This window comes from Fukomys damarensis, unplaced genomic scaffold (genome assembly GCF_012274545.1).
Source record: "Fukomys damarensis isolate Sample0158 unplaced genomic scaffold, DMR_v1.0_HiC HiC_scaffold_2, whole genome shotgun sequence".
NCBI classification, from domain to species: Eukaryota; Metazoa; Chordata; class Mammalia; order Rodentia; family Bathyergidae; genus Fukomys; species Fukomys damarensis.
In genome coordinates, this window is record NW_022900914.1 from 25,189,772 (window position 1) to 25,208,944 (window position 19,173).

Sequence of the window (19,173 nt, forward strand, 5' to 3'; positions counted from 1 at the left end):
GTGTTTACCGCCTGTGCTTTTTTCCTGTGGTTAATGGAGACATTTAAATTTGTTGGCCACCAAGCTAGACTGCATCATCCTGGAGAATAAGAATTGTGGCTCTCGTGCATAGTCCAGGGACCACAGGGTCCAGTACAAGCTCAGTAAACATTTCTGGGTTTACTCTGCATGAGAACACAGTAAACAGGTCCACATTTAGAAGGTGGGCTCCATGTGCCAAGGAGTGAGCAGGATCATCCTGTGCAGCAGGGCAGCCATCAGGGAAGAGAGGAAGGGGGAGCTCTGGAGAGAAAAAAAATATTTGGAGGGAGAAATTTCTGAGCCTTTTCTGATTGTGAATTTTAGGATAAAATAGCTTTTTAAGAGAACAACAGCAGAAAACTTCAACATGCAAATTTTAGGATTGCAATTTTAAAAAGTTTTACTGATTTCACTTAATTCTAGGACTCATCTAGGAAGTGAGAGAGAGAAAAAAAAAAAGCGGGCAAATATTTTAGGAAATGAAGCACCTCACTGACCTAACAAGATTCAGCAGTGCAACACAAAGAATGGTCAGGACCAGCCAGCCCAATATCTCCCTTCAGCCCTAAGATGGTTTATCTGGTGATGAAGAGTGGGTGTTATAGCCAAGGTCCGAGTGTGACTAATGCTCAGATTAGCTAGGTAATGGGTCTGCCATGATGGTTTCCATTGTTGGAGAGCTTTCAAGTGCTTTCACACTCATTCCATTTGTTTCTGACAAATAAAACATGGAATTCATCCCATTTCCTAGATGAGGTTATCAGAGCCTAGAGAATGATATAGTCTCCTCCTGTCTGCAAAGAGATACAGCGTATTGTGGCCAGTCTTTGCAGACACCACGGTGCCTAACCATCTCCATCTGTGATAAATCATGAGAGGAAGCACGGTGTACAGTGTACATGCATGGATTGGGTTTGGGGAGGGCTTACCATCATCTTAGAATTAATTATTCTTGTTCTTCAGTGTTGCTAATTAAATGATTGCAGTGTTATAAATTTTTGTCTGTTCTTTCAAAAGTCAACATTTGACAGACATCTCTGGGCTGTGTCAAGGTTAACTAGATAATCTAATATCCTGCCAGTCCTAGAGTGCAAATGTGAAAACAAGGCAGCTAAAATGCTGCCTAAGGTTGGTTGTCAGTCTTTCCTTTCTTAAGTGTTAAGGCATTGCTGTTTCTTTGTTTCTTGCTAAGGCTTCTATCTTCTACCACTAAGCAGTGAAGAGTATTAGCAAACTGACTTCAGATTGCCTTTTCCCTTCCTGGGTCTTCCATGGCCTTGTGGGCTTTTCTTCCCTTGGAAAGGGGTGAAGGCAAAGGGAACTTGTGCATGCAGATGTTGTTGTTAATGTTTCAGCCTGCCCTGGGGTCTTTTCACCCAGTGGTTTCTTTCTATGTCCCTGCGTTTCTATGGCTGCGTTATGTGTTAATAATGCTGTTCTTGGGTTGGTGCTGAAGAATAAAAACTGAAATCCTTTACCTACCTCTCAGGACCCAATGGTCATGAGATATGTTCAGGGTTAATATTGTGTGTCCCCTTTCCAACTTCCCTTCCTGTGCTGAATGCCTTCAAACCCCTGCCTCCAACAGAGGTCAGGATTAAAATGAAAATATAAGGGATGAATATACAAATTGTCTTTAAAGTCTGGCTATAAAAACAAAATCACCCTGAGGGTAGGTCCTGAGAGGGTGGTAGATGGGGTGCAGGGCTGGGAGTGGGAAGTAGGGGTTGGGGGGATTTCACAATTTTTGGAGGTGGTTCTTGACTGTCAGCAGCTGTTGGACGAATTCTTACAGTCTTGAGTGTATAATGTTTAATTCATCCAGGGAGCTGAACATTCTGTCTTTGTAAATGGAGTATGTTGTAAAATCAAAACATCATTTCTGCCTCAAATCTCTTGAGGGGTTTGAGAGGCATGTCAACATTCCAGGAATCCCAAAATACTGATTTTTCTGTGCAGATAACAAGCCACAAAGCCAAACAAAAGGAGAAGCGGCCCATGGTTTTTGGACTTCGCCCAGGCCAGGATAGAGCAAGCTCACTGGATCTGGTTTTCTTGGGCCTTGAGAACCACAAATTGTCTTCAACATGAAAAAAACAAGAAAACAACAAAATTTTTTCATTATTAAACCAATGTAGAGTATTTGTAGAAACATAAGAAAATATAGATACTCTTGGGGCATGGGGTCATCTCTCCTACCCTTATTACTTTGCAACTGCTAACAGCTTTGTGTATAGAAGGGACAGGCCCTGATGGCCAATTGACTGGGTTCTGGGCCACCTGTCCAGTGCAGAGCCCATGCATGTCCCCTGTTGCCTGCCAGCACTCATAGGTGAATCACTGTTTTCCTCTCTCTCTCTCTCTCTCCCTCTCCCTCCCCCGGCCCATTTCCTTCTCTGTAGATTAAGGGTAATACACCCTTTTCTAAGGATAGTTGTGCAAATTAAAAACACTAACAGTACTGCTCAAAATAGTACCTGGAATATAGCAAGCACTATATCTGGGATGGCTATAATAATAGTTGTTACATTTCTTGGCTTTTTCTTATATATAGTAAGTCACTGGCCTACGAACTTTCACAGGTGTACTGTATAAGATTCACAAGCGTACTATGTAAGATTCACAGGTGTACTGTATTAAGACTCACTCTGTCAGTTACTAATGAATCTGACTCAAACATTCTTGGAAACAGAACTTGTTCGTAAAAGAAAAAACTTATGTAATACATACATTTCTGTGAAAATAGGATTGTCCCATGCTGTTTTATAATGTTTTTACCCATGGTCCTCTTTTCATGGACAGCCTTTAACTAATATTAGCTAACACTGATTGCTTATGATTGGTGTAGGCCTGATGCTAAAGGTTTTACATAAGAAATCACCTCTGTTAATAATCCCATGGGGTAGTTATAATTATTACAGTTTTACAAATGGGGAACTGAGGTTAAGCAGCTTAGAGCTAGCAAGTAGAGAAGTTAGAATTCCCAGTCGGATCCTCTGGCTTTTAAATTTGCCCGTGTTAAAATTTGACATAGGCTTTATAAAAAGACCCAGGATTTCCTGAGGACTCCTGAGAAGAGGTGGGTTTTGGTGGGTTGCATCTTTCCTTCCATCCTGAAGCAAAGAGGAAGATGAGCATGAGACAGGCTGTAACCTGAGCTGGCAGAACATGGAAAGAAAACGTGTTTATACCATCTCCTTTTAAACTCTTGGCAGTGCATGCACTTTGGGATCCCAGACAGAAGCTTGTCCTTCTTGGGCTATAATGGCATTTTCAAGGAATTACTCTGATATGAAATGGGATCCAAGGTACAGGACTGGGCTTAATGTTTTTTGAGTACATCTTGCCCAGAAAAAGAGAACCTTGAAGCAGTCAGTTTTCTATCTTACTCCCCAGAGCTTTTGCCGGAGCCACCTGGGCCACTGACCGTACCTCCCTCACCCTTCCTTTTCCATCCTGGACATTGATCCATGTTCCTGGATAACCCAGGACCAGGTCTCAGGCCTCACCAGTTAATTTAGTCGGCAGGTCTTTGTTGAGCCCCTGCCATGCAAAGTGCCGTTCCGGGCATCTTGCAAATGCTAGAGTGGGGAGGTGGTTGAGAAGACACTAGCACTGAAAGCCAAGCCAGCAACTTAAAGTAGATTCTGCACAACTCTGACAATGGCATGAGCCCAGATTGGTTCAGGAGGAGAGTTTGGCTGCATGTGGTTTGGGAGAGCCACAGCCATGTCTTGCTCAAGGGCATACTGTAATGGGATGGCAGCAACCTTGTAGGGACTAACTCCTTGTCTCTTAATTTAGGAGCAGCTCCGAGAGGAGGAAGGAGAAGTCCCGAGATGCGGCAAGGTGCCGGCGCAGCAAGGAGACAGAGGTCTTCTATGAACTGGCTCATGAGCTGCCCCTACCACACAGTGTGAGCTCCCACCTGGACAAGGCCTCCATCATGCGGCTGGCCATCAGCTTTCTGCGGACACACAAGCTCCTATCCTCAGGTGAGGCTGGTAGATCCCCAGGCAGGCGTGGATGGCAGCCTCATCAACACTGCCACATATACAGGGGCCCCAAGGATGCTAGAGATGCAAGCCCTGCCCCCCCACCCCACTCTGCAAACTTCCACCCACAGTAAGGCCGCTGTCCGTGCTTTCTTCCTTCATCTCTGCAGCACAGACCTTTACCATGAAGATAGCCAGGGAAGGAGGCAAGGACAGAACCAAGCAAGAGCACAGGCACCCATATATGTGGAGGACAGGAGCTTAGAGAGTGGGACCTGGCCACGAGATCCCACTCCTGTGACCTTGCCATCTTGTACCTCTTCCTAGTCTGTTAGGTCAGACACACCATTTGGTCTGCCTGAGTCTGTTTCTTGTCTTATGGGATTAGGCACATCTCTTGCACAGGGTGCTTGTGGGACTTGAGGGAGACAGTGGTCTGGCTGCATTCAGTCACACTGGGCAGTCCTTGGCAGTGGATAGCTTCAGTGTCGCCCTGCGTAGTTTCTCTGCAGCTTGCAGGTCACAGACTGTTCTTTTCGTCTCAGAAAGTGACTTTCTTCAAAAACCGTTTTCTGCTGGTCCTGACTGGGAGTGATGGCCTGAGAGGGTGCCTAGTTTCAGATCCTAAGTGACAATCTCGTCTCGTTGGTCAGTTTTATAAGGAAAACGGGCAGCATGCAGCAGTGCCTGATGGGTGAGCATGAGGGCGGCAATCAGGGAGCAAAGGGGCTTTCGTGGCTGGTTTTCAGTTTTCCTGAGTGACAGCAGTACCTTGGAGATCGGGTGGGTTCTGCCATCCTGTTATGATGTGGTTATTCTGGGAAAGAAGCCCTGCTCAGAGGGAATCCAGTGAGACAGGGAAACCAAGCCAGCATGTGCTATTTTGGGCCTGAGTGCAGGAAGGATATGGGGAAAAGACCTTCAGAGAAGAGGATGGCCTCTCAGGAGCCCAAGACTGGAGGCTGAGCCTGTGCTATAGGCTTTGAGCTTGAGCAGGCATCTTGGGAGAGGAGAACCAAGGGCAGAGGTGTGCTCTGCTAACTGAGCAAGGCAGTCACAGGTACTACAGAAAGGGTACAACAGGTAAAGCTGGGACTGCAGATGGAGATTGCATCTCAGAGCAGAGGGAACCCATGCGCCTCTTCCTTTTTCCTTTTTTTCTGCAGGGGGGAGGGTATTGGTGGGGTTTGAATTTGGTGCTTCATGCATGCAAGGCAACACTTACCACTGAGCAACGTCCCCAGCCCTTGTTACACTTCTATTTTGAGGCAAGGTCTTGCTAAATTGCCTGGGCTGGGCTCAAACCTGTGATCCTTCTGCCTCAGCCTCCTGAGTAGCTAGGATTACAGGTATGTGTGCAATGCCTGACCACACCATTCTTTCATAGAGGTTGTCTTCCTAAAAACTTATCTTTATGTATACATGGAGTAGGCAGTGGGAGGATTAATAACCAGATAGTGAAGCCCTTCCCCACACCCTTACTTTCCTGCTATAGTACTTGAAATTCTTCTCCTAGATACTAATTCCTTTGGCTGATTAATTCCTTCACTACCGCCCCCATTCATCCACCAGCAGAGAGCCCAGAAGGGCTGTTAATCACATGACACCTCTCGGACTGCACTTCAATTTAACATTTCTTCTTGTTTCACAGAAGTGCAGCCCAGAAATGTTAAGCTTGCTTAAAGTCACATATTTAGCTCATGGTAAATTTACACCTGGACTCTTGGTCCATGAGAAGGATAGATAGGACACGGCATAAGGATTCTGTAAACCTGGGCAGGCAGAGATGTTGACAAGGGGAGGGAACCGAGTCAGAGGGCAGTTGGCCAAGACTGGCCTGGGCAGGGGGTGGGCGGAAGATTCTCACCCACTCACAGCTGCTCCTGTCCTTCCTTCTGGTGCAGGGCCTGGTAGTCCATGCTCACCCATAGGTAAGCCTGTTGTCCTTCTCAGTGGTTCAGAGAGTGGCTCAAGGGGACCACACGTCGGAGTCTGAGCCCCTGAGCACATTTGCCCACAGTGTGTCAGTGTGACCCCCTTGTGTACTAGATGCACCCCAGACAGGACCAGAATGCCTTCGGCAGGATGTCACATGTCAGCTCTGGAGCTATGGTGCATTATGCAAACCACAGCCTGCCCTCTGGCCTGGCTTACCCATAGCCCACCAGAGCCTTCTGCCTGTCAGCTCTGGGCTTCAGTTTCCAGAGGAAAGAAATAACAGAAAAAGATAAAAAGTTTCTACTTCGGGCCATCTGGTCCTGGTGTCCTTGAAGGAAAAGTTCTCATAAAGTGAGCACAGCCAGGGGAGAAGGAGATGGTTTCTCAACTCCCACTTTTTTTTTTTCCTGGACCATTTGTCAAAGCTGTTTTCAAAAGTTGTAAGACAGGCTCTTTTTCTTTTTAAATCCTACTTTGCTTTTTTAAATAGATGGGGCATAATGAAAAGGAGTACAGGAATGTTGGGCAAGTAGCCCTGTGTTTGAATCTCTGTATGGAAGCCTCCTCTCTCACTCTGCAAACTTCTAAACATTTCTTTCTCTCTTGGAGCCTTAGTTTCTTCATCCACATAAACAGACTAGTGGGGCATGCCCACAACATTGCTAGAGAACTAAGCTGACGTAAAAGGCCTTGTCCTATAGTCTGCCTAGTGAGTTATACGGACATAAAAATGCTTATAAACAAGAACATTGATTGGTAGTAAAAATAAAAAGCTTCTGAAGAAATTATATAAAAGAAAATGAGGACACATCTTAACCATCCTAGTAACTACATTTCAGCAATGCCTATCAAAATGCAAGGTTGACATGCTTTACTAAGTTAAACCATAAATTCATTATTTAAAGCCTTTCTGGCCAAGGTGAGCAAGGACCAGTGTTGTCTCCCTTTGTACTAGGAAATAGCTGGTTGCATAGCTCACAGTTCAAAAGGCTAAAAAATACCAGCTTTGGCTTTAGAAAAGTTTCTTTTTTACTTAGTAACATGTTTCCCTTTGATTTTCACAGTAGGCTGTTGTGTGTGGGAATGTTGGAGAGGAAACCTCAACTTTGAGAAACTCAGGCTGTGGGTCGGGGCCTCTGATTGAGATTCCTATCACAGGAAGTAAACTGAAACAATAGCTTTATGATATTTGCTTCCACGCTGGGCTGAGGACAGAACACGCTCTGACGGGGAAGTCAATGGAAATACCACTTGATTGTGTTAGATCCTCTTTCAAGATGAGCCCTACGAGCTTTGGCCAGAGGAAGGGTTACTTCTGTACCCTGATGACCTTAAATAGCAGTAAATACACAAAATATGCTTTTCACTCTAAAATTGATTCATTTGGGCTTCCCCAGCCTCATGCCCAGATTCATTTTACGTAGAACTGGAGGTCCATAATAAGCAGGTGTTTACAGGGAAATGTCAGGTTTATTTTTGATTCATGGCATTTGCCTAGTAAAGACGTAGTCCTCGCAGGAGATTATGATTTCCTGATTCTGGACTATGAAGGGAAAGACATTAAAACGTGGGACAAATGATTTAAAAGTTTTCATTGTAACCTTCCCATGCAGGAAAAGTAGGATGTAGAGAGCAAACTTGTAGAGGCAGATGTGGTTTCTGGTGCCCTCTTATGCCTTACTTTCAGACTTGTTTTCCCTGGCCTTCACCTTTGCTTTTTTACTCTCCCACCCCCTTGCCCCATCCACAGTCCAAAGCAAGGCCTTTTTCTGTACTGTTTGGAGTGAAGCCAGTAAGCTGATTCATGTGTGGGTGTTAATGGCTGAGAGCAGCTCATGTCCAGTCTCTTCCAGAAGCACTAACCTTGTTCAGACCATTCCTTTAACTTAAAAAAAAGTCTGATCAGTCAAGTAGTATGTGCTGAAGACGGCCCTGTGCTACATCTTATGAAGTATAATAAGAGGTAGGATAGGAAAAGCAGATACGTAAAGGACAAAGACATGGATCTCTAATGGTGGACTTGCAGAGAACCCTGGGACCCTGAGAGGTAGGCGAGACACCAGCCTTCTGCCACAGATGTGACTGTAGCCCAAGTCTGTCCATGATGGGGGGCTAAAGTGGGGATAATGATCATGCAAGCGATTCCAACTAATTTCCTCTTGGCTCAACTAGCATACCCAGGCTGGGGTTGGAGTCAGTGATAGATGAAGGAGCTGGGAGGGTTGGAGGGAGGAGGCTGCCATGGTAACTGCCCCAAGCAAGCAAGCACATCTGTGGCTGAGTGCGAAAGTCAAATCCGATTGGATTTAAGAAATGGAGTCGTCTCTGAACTTCTCAGAGGGACTGTGACCCGGTGGAGGAAGAGTGGGGCCGGCATCCTGCCCAGCAGTGCCACAAGGACGGCCTGGTCCCATAGACACGGTCAGGAGGTGTCTGGTACACCACCTCCTTGCTCAGCCCCATGCCTGCTCTCACTGTCCATTGTACCCCACTTGACCCGGGTCATGCTGCCCAAAGGAAATGAGCGGTGCTCCGGAACCAATGCTCTGAAACCTCCACCACACATATCCTGGCTGCGGGGAGTCGTCAAGGCCTGTTTACTGGGCTATTTTTAGCCTTAAAGAATCTTGTTGTGCTCCCCAGGTCAAGCCTGCTCCCTCTCAGCATAGAGCCCCTGGCTTACACTACTGTCCCTCCTCTTTGGGGCCGAACCCTGCAGGGTCCCAGGAGGCAAGAACTGAGACTTACAAGATGACTTACAGACCCTGTGGGCACCTTATGAGCCACCTTCTGTAGGCACCTTGCTTTATTCTACACCAAGGCTTTACTTTTTATTGTCATGTAACCTTAGAGCTCTATGGATTCCTCAAGGAACAGGATTGCTCTCATACTCTTATTACCCCGTATTCTCCCCAGGATAGGACTGAGCATGTAGTGAGTGACACTCAGCGACAGATTATTCTGTGCCTAGCACAGGGCAGATGCACAGCCAAAGCGTAATGGCTGCACAGCAAATGAGTCTTCTCTCCTCCTGCCCAGCACCGAGAGAAGGATGTGCATGATACATCAAGGAAAGACCTGGTGTTCACAGGGAAAAGACAGCGCGTCCCTAGAGAAGATGTGACCTGAGCTTCCTGGCCCCGGGAGGGCCTGCTTGCCGGTTCCAAGCTGGGAGTGACCAGGCCAGGCTCCTTCAGAAGCTCCCCGGAGGATAAGCAGGTGCTGTGAGAGCAAATAGTTCCACGGGAGGAAGAGGCCCTGCCCAGCCTTGCTACCCCCGACCCCGCCAGTCCCAGGGGGCCGCCTGCTGTCTTCCTGGCCTTCCAGCCATTGTGAACTCAGTTCCAAGATGTTCTGCTGCCCTTTGCGGCCCTAGAGCACCCCTGTCCCTCCTTCCCTCCCAAGGCCACTGACCCACTGCTGCAGCCAGTTTTGCCTCCCGCTGGAAACCAGTTGGGCATCATTGGAACTGTTAAAAACAGGAAATTTTAAGCAGAACTATTTCCTCTGGGTCAAGTTAACCCAAATAGGTTGTCTTGGGATTACTCCAGATTTTGAAGTCAGTATAACCACTAAGATCAAAGAAAATGAAGAGAAAATATCTTCTCCATAGGCCAGAAACCCCAGGGGTGGCCTCTGGTTGTCTGGAGAAAGTGGCCACCCCTCTCTCTATCTGGTGTGACTCAAACGGTGTTGAAAATCTCTCCTCAGTCATTCCCCAGATCAGCTACCTCCTGCCAAAGTGGCTGATTTTCCCCTATGGGGATTCCTTGTGGGACTTGGAGCTGAGGCCATGGTTCTCAGTGTGTGGTTCTAGGAGCAACATCATCAGTGTAACCTGGGAACTTATCAGTCAAGCACATTCCAAGCCCTGCCTGAGATGCACTGAATCAGGACCCCTGCAGATGGGCCCCCTCCAGGGCCACCCTCATAGGGTGCAACTTGTACCATCTCGGAAGGCAGCATACTGGGAAGGGACTTGGGTTTGGCTTAATTTTCCAACAAGAGGACTCATATTTTTACATCAGACCCTGCAAACTATGTAACAACATACGGCCCGGAAATCTTTACTTCAGCCAGCCCTCCAGGTGGCCCTGATGCACACTCTCAGCTATGTTGCCATCTTTCCTAAAGCCGCTGCTTAAACATGGATGGTACTTGGGAAGGCTAGTGTTAGCACCCTTGCCCTCATCTGTCCTGCCAGCTAGTTAGTGGGTCAAGAGCAGATCTCACATCGGCAGAGACCTGAACAGGGATCAGGATGGGATTGTGTGTGTTCTGTAAGACTATTCTTATGTGGTCCTCCCTACTCCCCGCCGTGGCCTAGCTGCGAGTGTGTGAAGAGAAGGAATTTCCCTCACTGGGTCCCACCATTCTGGTAACCAGAGGGAAGGCCATTGCTCTGTCCTGCACAACTCCTGGCTCTGAAGGGCGGCCAGATCCTGCACAGGCCCTGCTCTATTCCTCTGCAGAAATGGTAGCATCCAGGACTCTGGCATGCTTTCAGGTCCTGTGTCCTAAAAGAGACTGGTCCCTAGAGGTATCATTGAAGCCTTCTAGAAGAACATTGCCTCATTTGGATCTGTCCTTGAGCTTACATTCAAAGGCTCACAGAAAAAGAATTAAATAAATCCAGTCCCTTTGCAGAAAGACCCTTGGTCAGCACAGCACAGCATTGATGGTCACTCGCCAAGTGGCCTGTCACTCTAATCTCATCTTATGCTCCCTAAACGAGTCTCCATTTGAAAGACTCCTTTCAGTTAAATGAATAGTAACTACTGTCAGTGACAAATTACTCTCAAATCCTCTTGTTCTGTAAACCAAATGAAGGGTGTTTGAATTCGTGCTTGTTATCTGATGAATACAAATGCTTCTAGGTATGTATAGTCTGGAGTAAGGAAGCAGGAGAAAGGTGGCAGAAATAGAAAGGTCTGAGGGTGACACGGGGCTGGGGCCCAAGAGGGTGTTTTGTCTGGGGAAGAACTGAGTCTGTTTCACAGGTAGTAGAGCTATGCGTGATGGGTTGGTACTCCCAAGTGAATGGTTTGGGGTCCATGTCACAGCTGTCCCTGGCAACCTCCTCTGCAGCCTGCCCATCATATGGCTGCGTCCTTACTGTTTTATGACTCTGAGCTTCACTCTGTCCCAGACATGCTGCAGGCTACTGCCAGGTTAACCTCCCCAGTGCAATGCTTTGAGATGAGGCTCCTGCAGGCCCTGGACCTACCTTGTCAGCTCTGTGTGTGGGAGACTGGCTCCTCAGTCATGGAGGAGAACATGGCCATGTTTCCCAGTGTCCAACCTGCAAGGCCCTCTCTTTTCATTTATAGAATGAAATCACTTTTTTCATAAGAGTCTCCTCAAACTCCCCTCTTTGGAAGTTCTCTTTGGAACAGTTGTCTCACCCCAAAGAAACCCCTCTCCCCCTTGGAGCACTTATAGACCACAGCCCTCTGTGGTCACCCAGCTGTGGTGTCCTTGAATCTGTGTAGCTTTGCATCTCTGTGTGTGACATCGTCCCCATCTAGGCTTTGAGCAGCTTGAAGGTAGTGACAGTTTTTTAGAGGGAAGAGATAAGAGAGAAAATTCACACTTGTTGATCTTATTTTAGGCATTTTACATGCTTGCTTCACCCCTATAATTCACAGAGATGGAAATTATTATCCCCATTTCACTGATGAGGAAACTGATGTCCAACAAGCTTTTTACCAAAAGTCATAGATGAATGGGAGGCTGATTCAGGAATAGAAACGTATGTTTGACTCCAAAGCCTACAAATGGCTGGATGTGGCTTCTGGATTCAGCTTCTGGGTCTTGCTAGCTTTCCGACATGTCTAGCCTTGGTGAATGGCTTAACCTTTCCAAGCCTCATCATTGCGAAGACTGCTGAATGCTTAGTGCAGTACCTGGCAGGTAGCAGTTGCTCCACATTCCTTAGCAGCTAACACTTCTGTTCCTGCTGCTACACTGACTACTGTTCTGCCTATGGCTACCATTAACTTCCATTGCTACTAGTACCCCAGGTACTGTTCTCCCGACAGCCCATCAGGGTGTGCTGGGTAGTGGTGCCTGCTGCATAGGGTATGGCAGACACTGAGGTGGCTGGCCGTGTGCATCGCCACAGGGCCTGGCTGACCTCTCTCCTGCCGGTCATGTCTGTTTTAACACCAGATTCACACAAGCTCCCCAACCCGCTTCTCTTTCCAGTTTGCTCTGAGAATGAATCTGAAGTCGAGGCTGACCAGCAGATGGATAACCTGTACCTGAAAGCCTTGGAGGGTTTCATTGCTGTGGTGACCCAAGATGGTGACATGATCTTTCTGTCAGAAAACATCAGCAAATTCATGGGACTCACTCAGGTGACACTCTTCTCTACCTCTTTCAGAAAGGGGGAGAGTTTCCACTGTGGGGTAGAAATTAGTGAAAGGTGCTGGTCGCCATCCCTCTGGACCCCTGCACACTACTACTCTGAGCCTCACTGTCCCCAGGCCACAAGAGGAACACACGCCCACTCCCTGGCACTGGGTTTGCCGTTGCCAATGGCTGTCTTCTAGGCAGCTCTCTGCTGACTAGGTTAACAGGACTCCCCTCAGGGATCAAGTACTTGTCACATCAGTAGTTATGGTTATAATCGCACATCTAGGGTCTTGGCATTATCTTGGGACTGTGGGAAGGACATTCTGATGCAGCCTCCTTGTCTCTAAGTCTGGAAGGTGTCTCAGGTTCCTCACCTTGGTGTTAGGAATAATGATGCCGAACCTTGTTTTTGAAACAGGTAGAGCTAACAGGACACAGTATCTTTGACTTCACTCATCCCTGTGACCACGAGGAGATTCGTGAGAACCTGACTCTCAAAAATGGTAAAGTGTTTTCATGTGTTTACTTCCTTCTTCCTCCACATGGGAGGGAATCTGCCTTCCCTTTGTCTACAAGCATAGGAGAGGTGGCTCATGGTCATGGTAAAGCCAGGAAGAGCTGCTACCCATAGAGGACAGCAGCCGGGCTAGCCCGCTGTGTGAGCAGGTGGCCTGTGAGATGAGGTTGTGGGCCTGGAGGGAGCCAGTGCTCAGAAAGTTCTTCAACTGGCCCCATGTGAGGTGTGAACTCCCTACTGGGATACTCCCTCAAGGTAGGACACTGACTGTAGGATCATCACCTGATAGTCAAGCGCCTCTGCCAGTAATGCCACCCAATCCAATAATCTGGGCTTAACTGCAGTTTCCATTGCCATGTAACAAACTACCCAAAACATGGGGCTTAAGCAATCCTTGTGCTCTCCCTCGGGTTTGTGTGGGTTCTGTGGAAGCCCTACAATGGCTGCCACAGTCATCAGAAGCTGCACAAGACCAGGATGGCCAAGAGGCTCAGTCACACAGGTCTGGGTCTGGTGGCTGGATCTCTCTCTCACTCCATGGTGTCTCAGAGCCTCTCTCTTCCCACTGGGAGTCTTCATTAGCAGCCAGCTTGCATGGCAGCTGAGGGCCCCCAGGTCCCCCGGTGCAAATGTGGAAGCTGCCGGAAGGGCCGAGTCCCTGTTGTGTGCTGGTTAGGGCAAGGTACAGGGCAGCCCCTACATGAGGCCATGAGTGTCAGGAGGGGTGGCTTCCTCAGGCCACCACTAGGGCAACTTCAGGAGCCATGGCATGAATCTGGGATTCTGGTGATGAGATAGACACAGGACAGGGAGGTTTTGATGAAGATGCTGGTGAATGTGAGGCTGTACACAGGCCAAGCGCACTTTGCAGTGACAGTGGGGCTTCATGTTTATAACTGGAGATGTCCAAGTGAAGGCATAAGTGAGGATATTGTTGAGAGGACTGAAGCTTTTGTCAGCAGTGGGCCTCAGTGACCACCAAGACCCTTCCCAAACCTGAGAACTTGTCACTGGCCTGGGCAGACTCTGCCCACATCTAGACATCCTCCGCAGCATCTCTCAGATGTGTTTGCCCTGGTGCATATTCTTGTCCAAACTGAGTAACAGAGCCAGTGGTACGAAGGCAAGGTTTTGCTCTTGTTACTGCACATGCAGCAAAGGCAGACACTTCAGCCCCACACACACACACACACACTCACACCTTTACTCTTGCTACAGACCACCAGCAGTCCTCATTTGGGCCTGCAAAGCTTTTCAGAGTGACAACTCTCTCCCCTTCCACCACCATGCCTGACCTGTCCCCCAGGCTGTCTGCTCAGAACACACACACACACACACTCACACCTTTACTCTTGCTACAGACCACCAGCAGTCCTCATTTGGGCCTGCAAAGCTTTTCAGAGTGACAACTCTCTCCCCTTCCACCACCATGCCTGACCTGTCCCCCAGGCTGTCTGCTCAGAAGGCCTCAGCCTCTTGACTCCTGGGGTACACAAGCAAGGGAACACATGGTTGGTTCAGAGCAAAGGAGCTAGCAGACTTTCTGAAGCACTCCCTAAAGCAAATACCTCTTATTTCTCTATTCCAGAAACCTGAGGCTCTGATTTCTTGTACTCAGTTTAACCACTAACTAGAGTCTCAGTCTGACTCTGATCTGAATCAAGTACCTCATTTCTGACATCCTATGAGTATTTCTTTTCAAACTGGTGGCAATGGACTAGGCAAAGTCTAGGAACTTCCAGCTCTCAAGTGCTATGACTCACTGCAGAGTGACTTCTCCTTATCTGAGAAGAACTTTAGATCTCTTGGTACACAATCGGGGATTTGGGATCAGTCAAATTGAGTGAGTCATCAAATCCTCATTGAAAGTGCCAACCTAAGGGTGGATTCGTGATCCAGAAGCAGAGTTAATGTGAGCTCTTAGAGGAAAATAGCCCATAAGGTAGACTGTGGAAGGCTTTGAAGGCCAGGGAGAGGCCTGGAACTTTATCCTGCAGACAGTGGGGAGCTAGTTAAGGTTTTTGAGTAGGGGCAGAGTGATATTCTTGGAGCTCTGTTTAGAAAGCATAATCAGATATCAGAATGAGGAGAATCTGGATCTTAACAAGTTAGGGAATCCACAACAAATAATCCAAGAGAACAACCAAAAACTGGTCCCTCTAAACCCCTCAGCCCTAACTCCTGGTGGGTCCTGGCCTCAAGAAACAGGTATATTTCATTATATCCAGAACCCACGTATGAAAAATTAAATTTACAAAAAGCTAAAATAGGTATGGGAGAGATTTTTTTAAACATTAAGGAGGAATGTTCACTCAACAACAATGAAAAATTTCACCCTTTAGATATACAGGAGCTCCCTGGAGGGTGTTTCACTTTGGTTCAAGGGTGCCACCATTGTTTTGTCACATAACTCTTCAGGATGGTGCCAGAGAAATCAAGGTCCTCTTGGGGGTTAGATGCAGGGGCTGGTAAGTCTGTCTGGAGGAGGAGTGTGGTTGTTGGAAGGAAGGCTGCAGATTGTTCTGTGATGCTGGGTCAAGGGCTATGCTCTAGCTACGAGGCAGGCCAGCGGTTGGAAGCCATCATTCGCCCATGGGCTGGATGGCGCTCAGTGTTCACACCAGGCTTTCGGTGCCTTGTATACAGACAACTGGGAAATGGAAAAAATAAGTTGCCCCAAGAAACTGCAACTGGGTCTCTCTTGTGACTGTACATATAACATTAATTCAGCTGGTCCCTTTCCCCCATCCCACCCCAGGCTCTGGTTTTGGAAAGAAAGTCAAAGAAATGTCCACAGAACGTGACTTCTTCATGAGGATGAAGTGCACGGTCACCAACAGAGGTCGGACTGTCAACCTTAAATCAGCCACCTGGAAGGTAGGACAAGGCCAGGCCTGGCTGGAGTCCCAAGTGTGCACCAAAGCACCCCCCCCCGCCGGAATCCTTTGCCCTACATCTGACCTCTGCTGATGGCCCCCAGGTCTTGCACTGCACCGGCCAGGTGAAAGTCTACAACAGCTGCCCTCCCCACAGCAGTCTCTGCGGCTATAAGGAGCCTCTGCTCTCCTGCCTCATCATCATGTGTGAGCCCATCCAGCACCCATCCCACATGGACATCCCCCTCGACAGCAAGACCTTCCTGAGCCGCCACAGCATGGACATGAAGTTCACCTACTGTGATGACAGGTAGGTGGGAGCCAGGTGGATGCAGGGTGGGTGGACAGCAGCACTGGTGTGTGGACAGGCCCGCAATTAAGGAAGGAATAGGTGCATAAACAGTGTGTTGCTGGGTACAAGTCTGTGGGTCCATGTCCCGTTTCCCTCCACCAGTGGACCTCAGAAGTTCCCAGTGCTACGTCTGGTGGTCTCTGCAGATGCGACCTCAGGATCGGTCTGCAGAGCTGCTTTGCTGTAGAGCTGTCATTGTGGAGTAGACCTAGCTCTCCACGTATGCATGAGGCCCCTCAGAATGTTTCCAGGGCAGTCTCCTGCCCTAGAAGCCCAGGGTCTAGAGACTTCATCAGTACCAAGGCCAGCTGGGAGCCCCAGTTCTGGCCTAGAAATGGACCCAGGACTGGCTGGCTGGCTTCTTCCCCTTGTCCTCATCCATGACTGCCTGAGCTCTTTCCAGCCATTGCTGCTTCTACTTTTAGCTGGGAATATTCTGGCCACTATCTATCCTATTGTTTGAAGACTTGTAGATGAACAGAGCTAAGCCAAATTCTAGGCCCAGCAGACATTCTTTTAGGGACGTGATAATAACTAAGAGCTGGAGTGTGGGGCTGGATGCTACATGTTCCATTTTAGCTCTGGTTCTCACCTTGGATAAGTTGCTGAGAGAGCACTGAAGACTGCACAGGGAAGCTGTGTCTTCTCAAGTTCTAGCTGAAGTCGAAGGTGGTGACCTGGTGACGAGGCTGGGGTTGGCCTGAGTGAGGATGAGGCCACACCACAGCTCCTAACCCCGGCTTCTCTGCTCTGGAACTGTGGCACCTGATAGTCAGGAGGTAGAGGCAGCGGCAGGGAGAGTAGATGTGAATGCTGCTGAGCCTTGTTGACTGGGATTCCCTATATGTGCCCTTCAGGGAGGATCTCCCCTGCTTTCTGTAGTATCCAGAGTTACCCAAACGCTGGGCCACTCCTCTCTAAATTGGAGATAGTGCTTTTTCAGCTTGTTCCTCAGGGTCACTGTAAGAGGAGGTCATGGCTGGGAAAGCACTTGGAGAAGTGTACATGTGAGGCTTCCTGCTGCTGTTTAACATCAGTCCTTGGCCTCCCCAAAGCAAATTTTCCTCACTAAGCTCAAGGAGAGGAACTCAATTCTCACAGCCTGGGAGAAGAGACCGCTAGCAAGAAACTGTCTTGTCTTCCCCACCAGTGGGAAACCACCAGCCCCAGAAAGGGAGTCCCTGTCCGGCCTGGCCAGGCCATCCCTCCACCCCGGCCTTCTGTCATCACTGGACAGCGCAAGGCAGCTGGTTTCCTCACAGGTGCGACCCTATTTCTGGCTTAGGCTCGGTCTCTCTCCTCTGATTCTCAACTGACCCAGTGTTGGTTGTTGGCCCTTCTTGGAATCAGATACCATTTGTGACACAATTTCAGAAGTTTTGTAAAAAAGCACCCTTGGGGTATCCCTGTCCCCAAGTCCTGACACAGTAGGGCCAGGACTTGAACCTCTGGGGATCGGTGAGTAGTAAAATTAGGAGGAAAAACGTGCTCCAAACTCCTAGGGAGGGAAAATCCTGTCGGGAGGATTTGGTCCTGGAACTTTAACACGGTGAGCATTTGTGGGAGTTGTGCAGTTGTTAGTGTTACTTTCAGGTTGCTGTGGTGATGATGCAGATGATTGGAGCCAGAGACTGCCCCAAAGGCAGGCACCAGGGTGGGCAAGGTCACTGATATGCAGTCCCTGTATTCTCGTGCACTTTCTGGGCAGAAGACAGCTCTGTGGCGTGCAACCCTCGTGATGGTCTTCTGAGATGACCTGGGGAATCCCACTGCAAGGCCTGCAGGGCTCTGGCTTTGAGGCTTTGAGGTGCTCAGGGTGCCTCAGTCGTGCCACCAGGGAGCAGCTGAGAGCGCAGGGAAGATCCCACCATCCCAGAAAAGAACTTGTCATCCCTAGATAATAGCAAAAAGATTTTGTTTTTAAACAAGTGCTTAAGACTTTGATTCTTGTTAAAGTGAGAAAAAAAAAAAGCACTAGACAGAGCAATTCAGTGTTAATCCATTATTCATTATCTTGGTTTGAATGAGTTTCAGGTAATATTCTGAAAATACTAACCTTTCAATAGAAGGAGAGAGGGAATAAAAACCAAAAGCTTGGGTGCCTAAAAGTAGTTAGAGAGGAAATGTACACAGAACTGGAAGGGGCGCTGTGCCGGTGTCTCAGCATGTATCCGAACCAGCAGGCGGAGTAGATCTGGGCTTAACGGAACCTGTGACTGGGGCTTTGTGACTCACAGTATGGGAGGAGACATTGCACTTTCAGCAAAATCGCAGCTTTCAAGAAATAGAACGACAGGGCCCAACGCTGAATTCAGTGATGCTGGGGCAGTGAATGCAGCGGACGTAAACACAGAGAATGCTGTGCAACACAAAAGTCGTGTTTAGCCGATTAGTAGATTGGTTAACGGGGACACTGACTTGGCTTAGTTTACGAGGTGACTATTTTAAGTCCTTGATCAGTGTTATTTCTCAGTTACTTTGATGAGGGCTTGACCTCTCGTTTTCCTTTCCTTAGCTTGTTTTTTCACTCTTTGAGGTGGAAGAACACACACAAACATGCTGTCCTTAAAACTCTCCTGAGATAAATGCTTCAAAATCCAATGTCTACAGTATCTACAAACCAGTATCAGCGAGCAGAGGAGGGTGTGCAGGGGACAAGGCTCCCACTTTAATCAGGGAATCACTGGATTTAATAATGTCTGACACAGGAACAGGCTATGGTTTCCCACAAAGGGGGATGCTTTCCCCATTTAAAAAGCTGGAAAGAATCTGAAGAAAGTCATTTTAAACTCACAGAATCATTTTTGAGGCCCTTTGATACTTAGTTACACTGAGACCACAGATATAAAAAGATAAGTCAGGGCTGGGGCTCACTCATGAGCATTTACCTAGCATGCAAGACCCTGGGTTTGAGCCCCAGCACCATAAAAAGAGAGAGAAAAAGAGGAGAGAAAGGGAATTGGGGTGGCAGAAAGAAGCGAGAAAAGTGGACTCCAACCATGTGTCAAACTCTCAGGTATACCAGGGATTTAGCTCAGTGGTTCTGCTCCCTGCCTCACAAGTACAAGGAACTGAGTTCGATTCTTGGTGCAAAAAAAAAAAAAAAAAAAAAAAAAA

The 19,173-nt window shown here is 48.0% G+C and overlaps 1 protein-coding gene across 2 annotated transcripts in view; it reads left to right on the forward strand.

The window, feature by feature from the left end:
- Epas1 (endothelial PAS domain protein 1) overlaps nt 1–19,173 on the forward strand; it is an 80,751-nt gene that overhangs the window by 40,214 nt on the left and 21,364 nt on the right. For both annotated transcript variants that reach the window (XM_010615775.3, XM_010615776.3), the window contains 5 exons: nt 3,826–4,016; nt 12,162–12,313; nt 12,730–12,814; nt 15,587–15,705; nt 15,809–16,014. In XM_010615775.3, the coding sequence (XP_010614077.1) occupies nt 3,826–4,016; nt 12,162–12,313; nt 12,730–12,814; nt 15,587–15,705; nt 15,809–16,014 (753 nt within the window). The remainder of the gene's footprint in view (nt 1–3,825; nt 4,017–12,161; nt 12,314–12,729; nt 12,815–15,586; nt 15,706–15,808; nt 16,015–19,173) is intronic.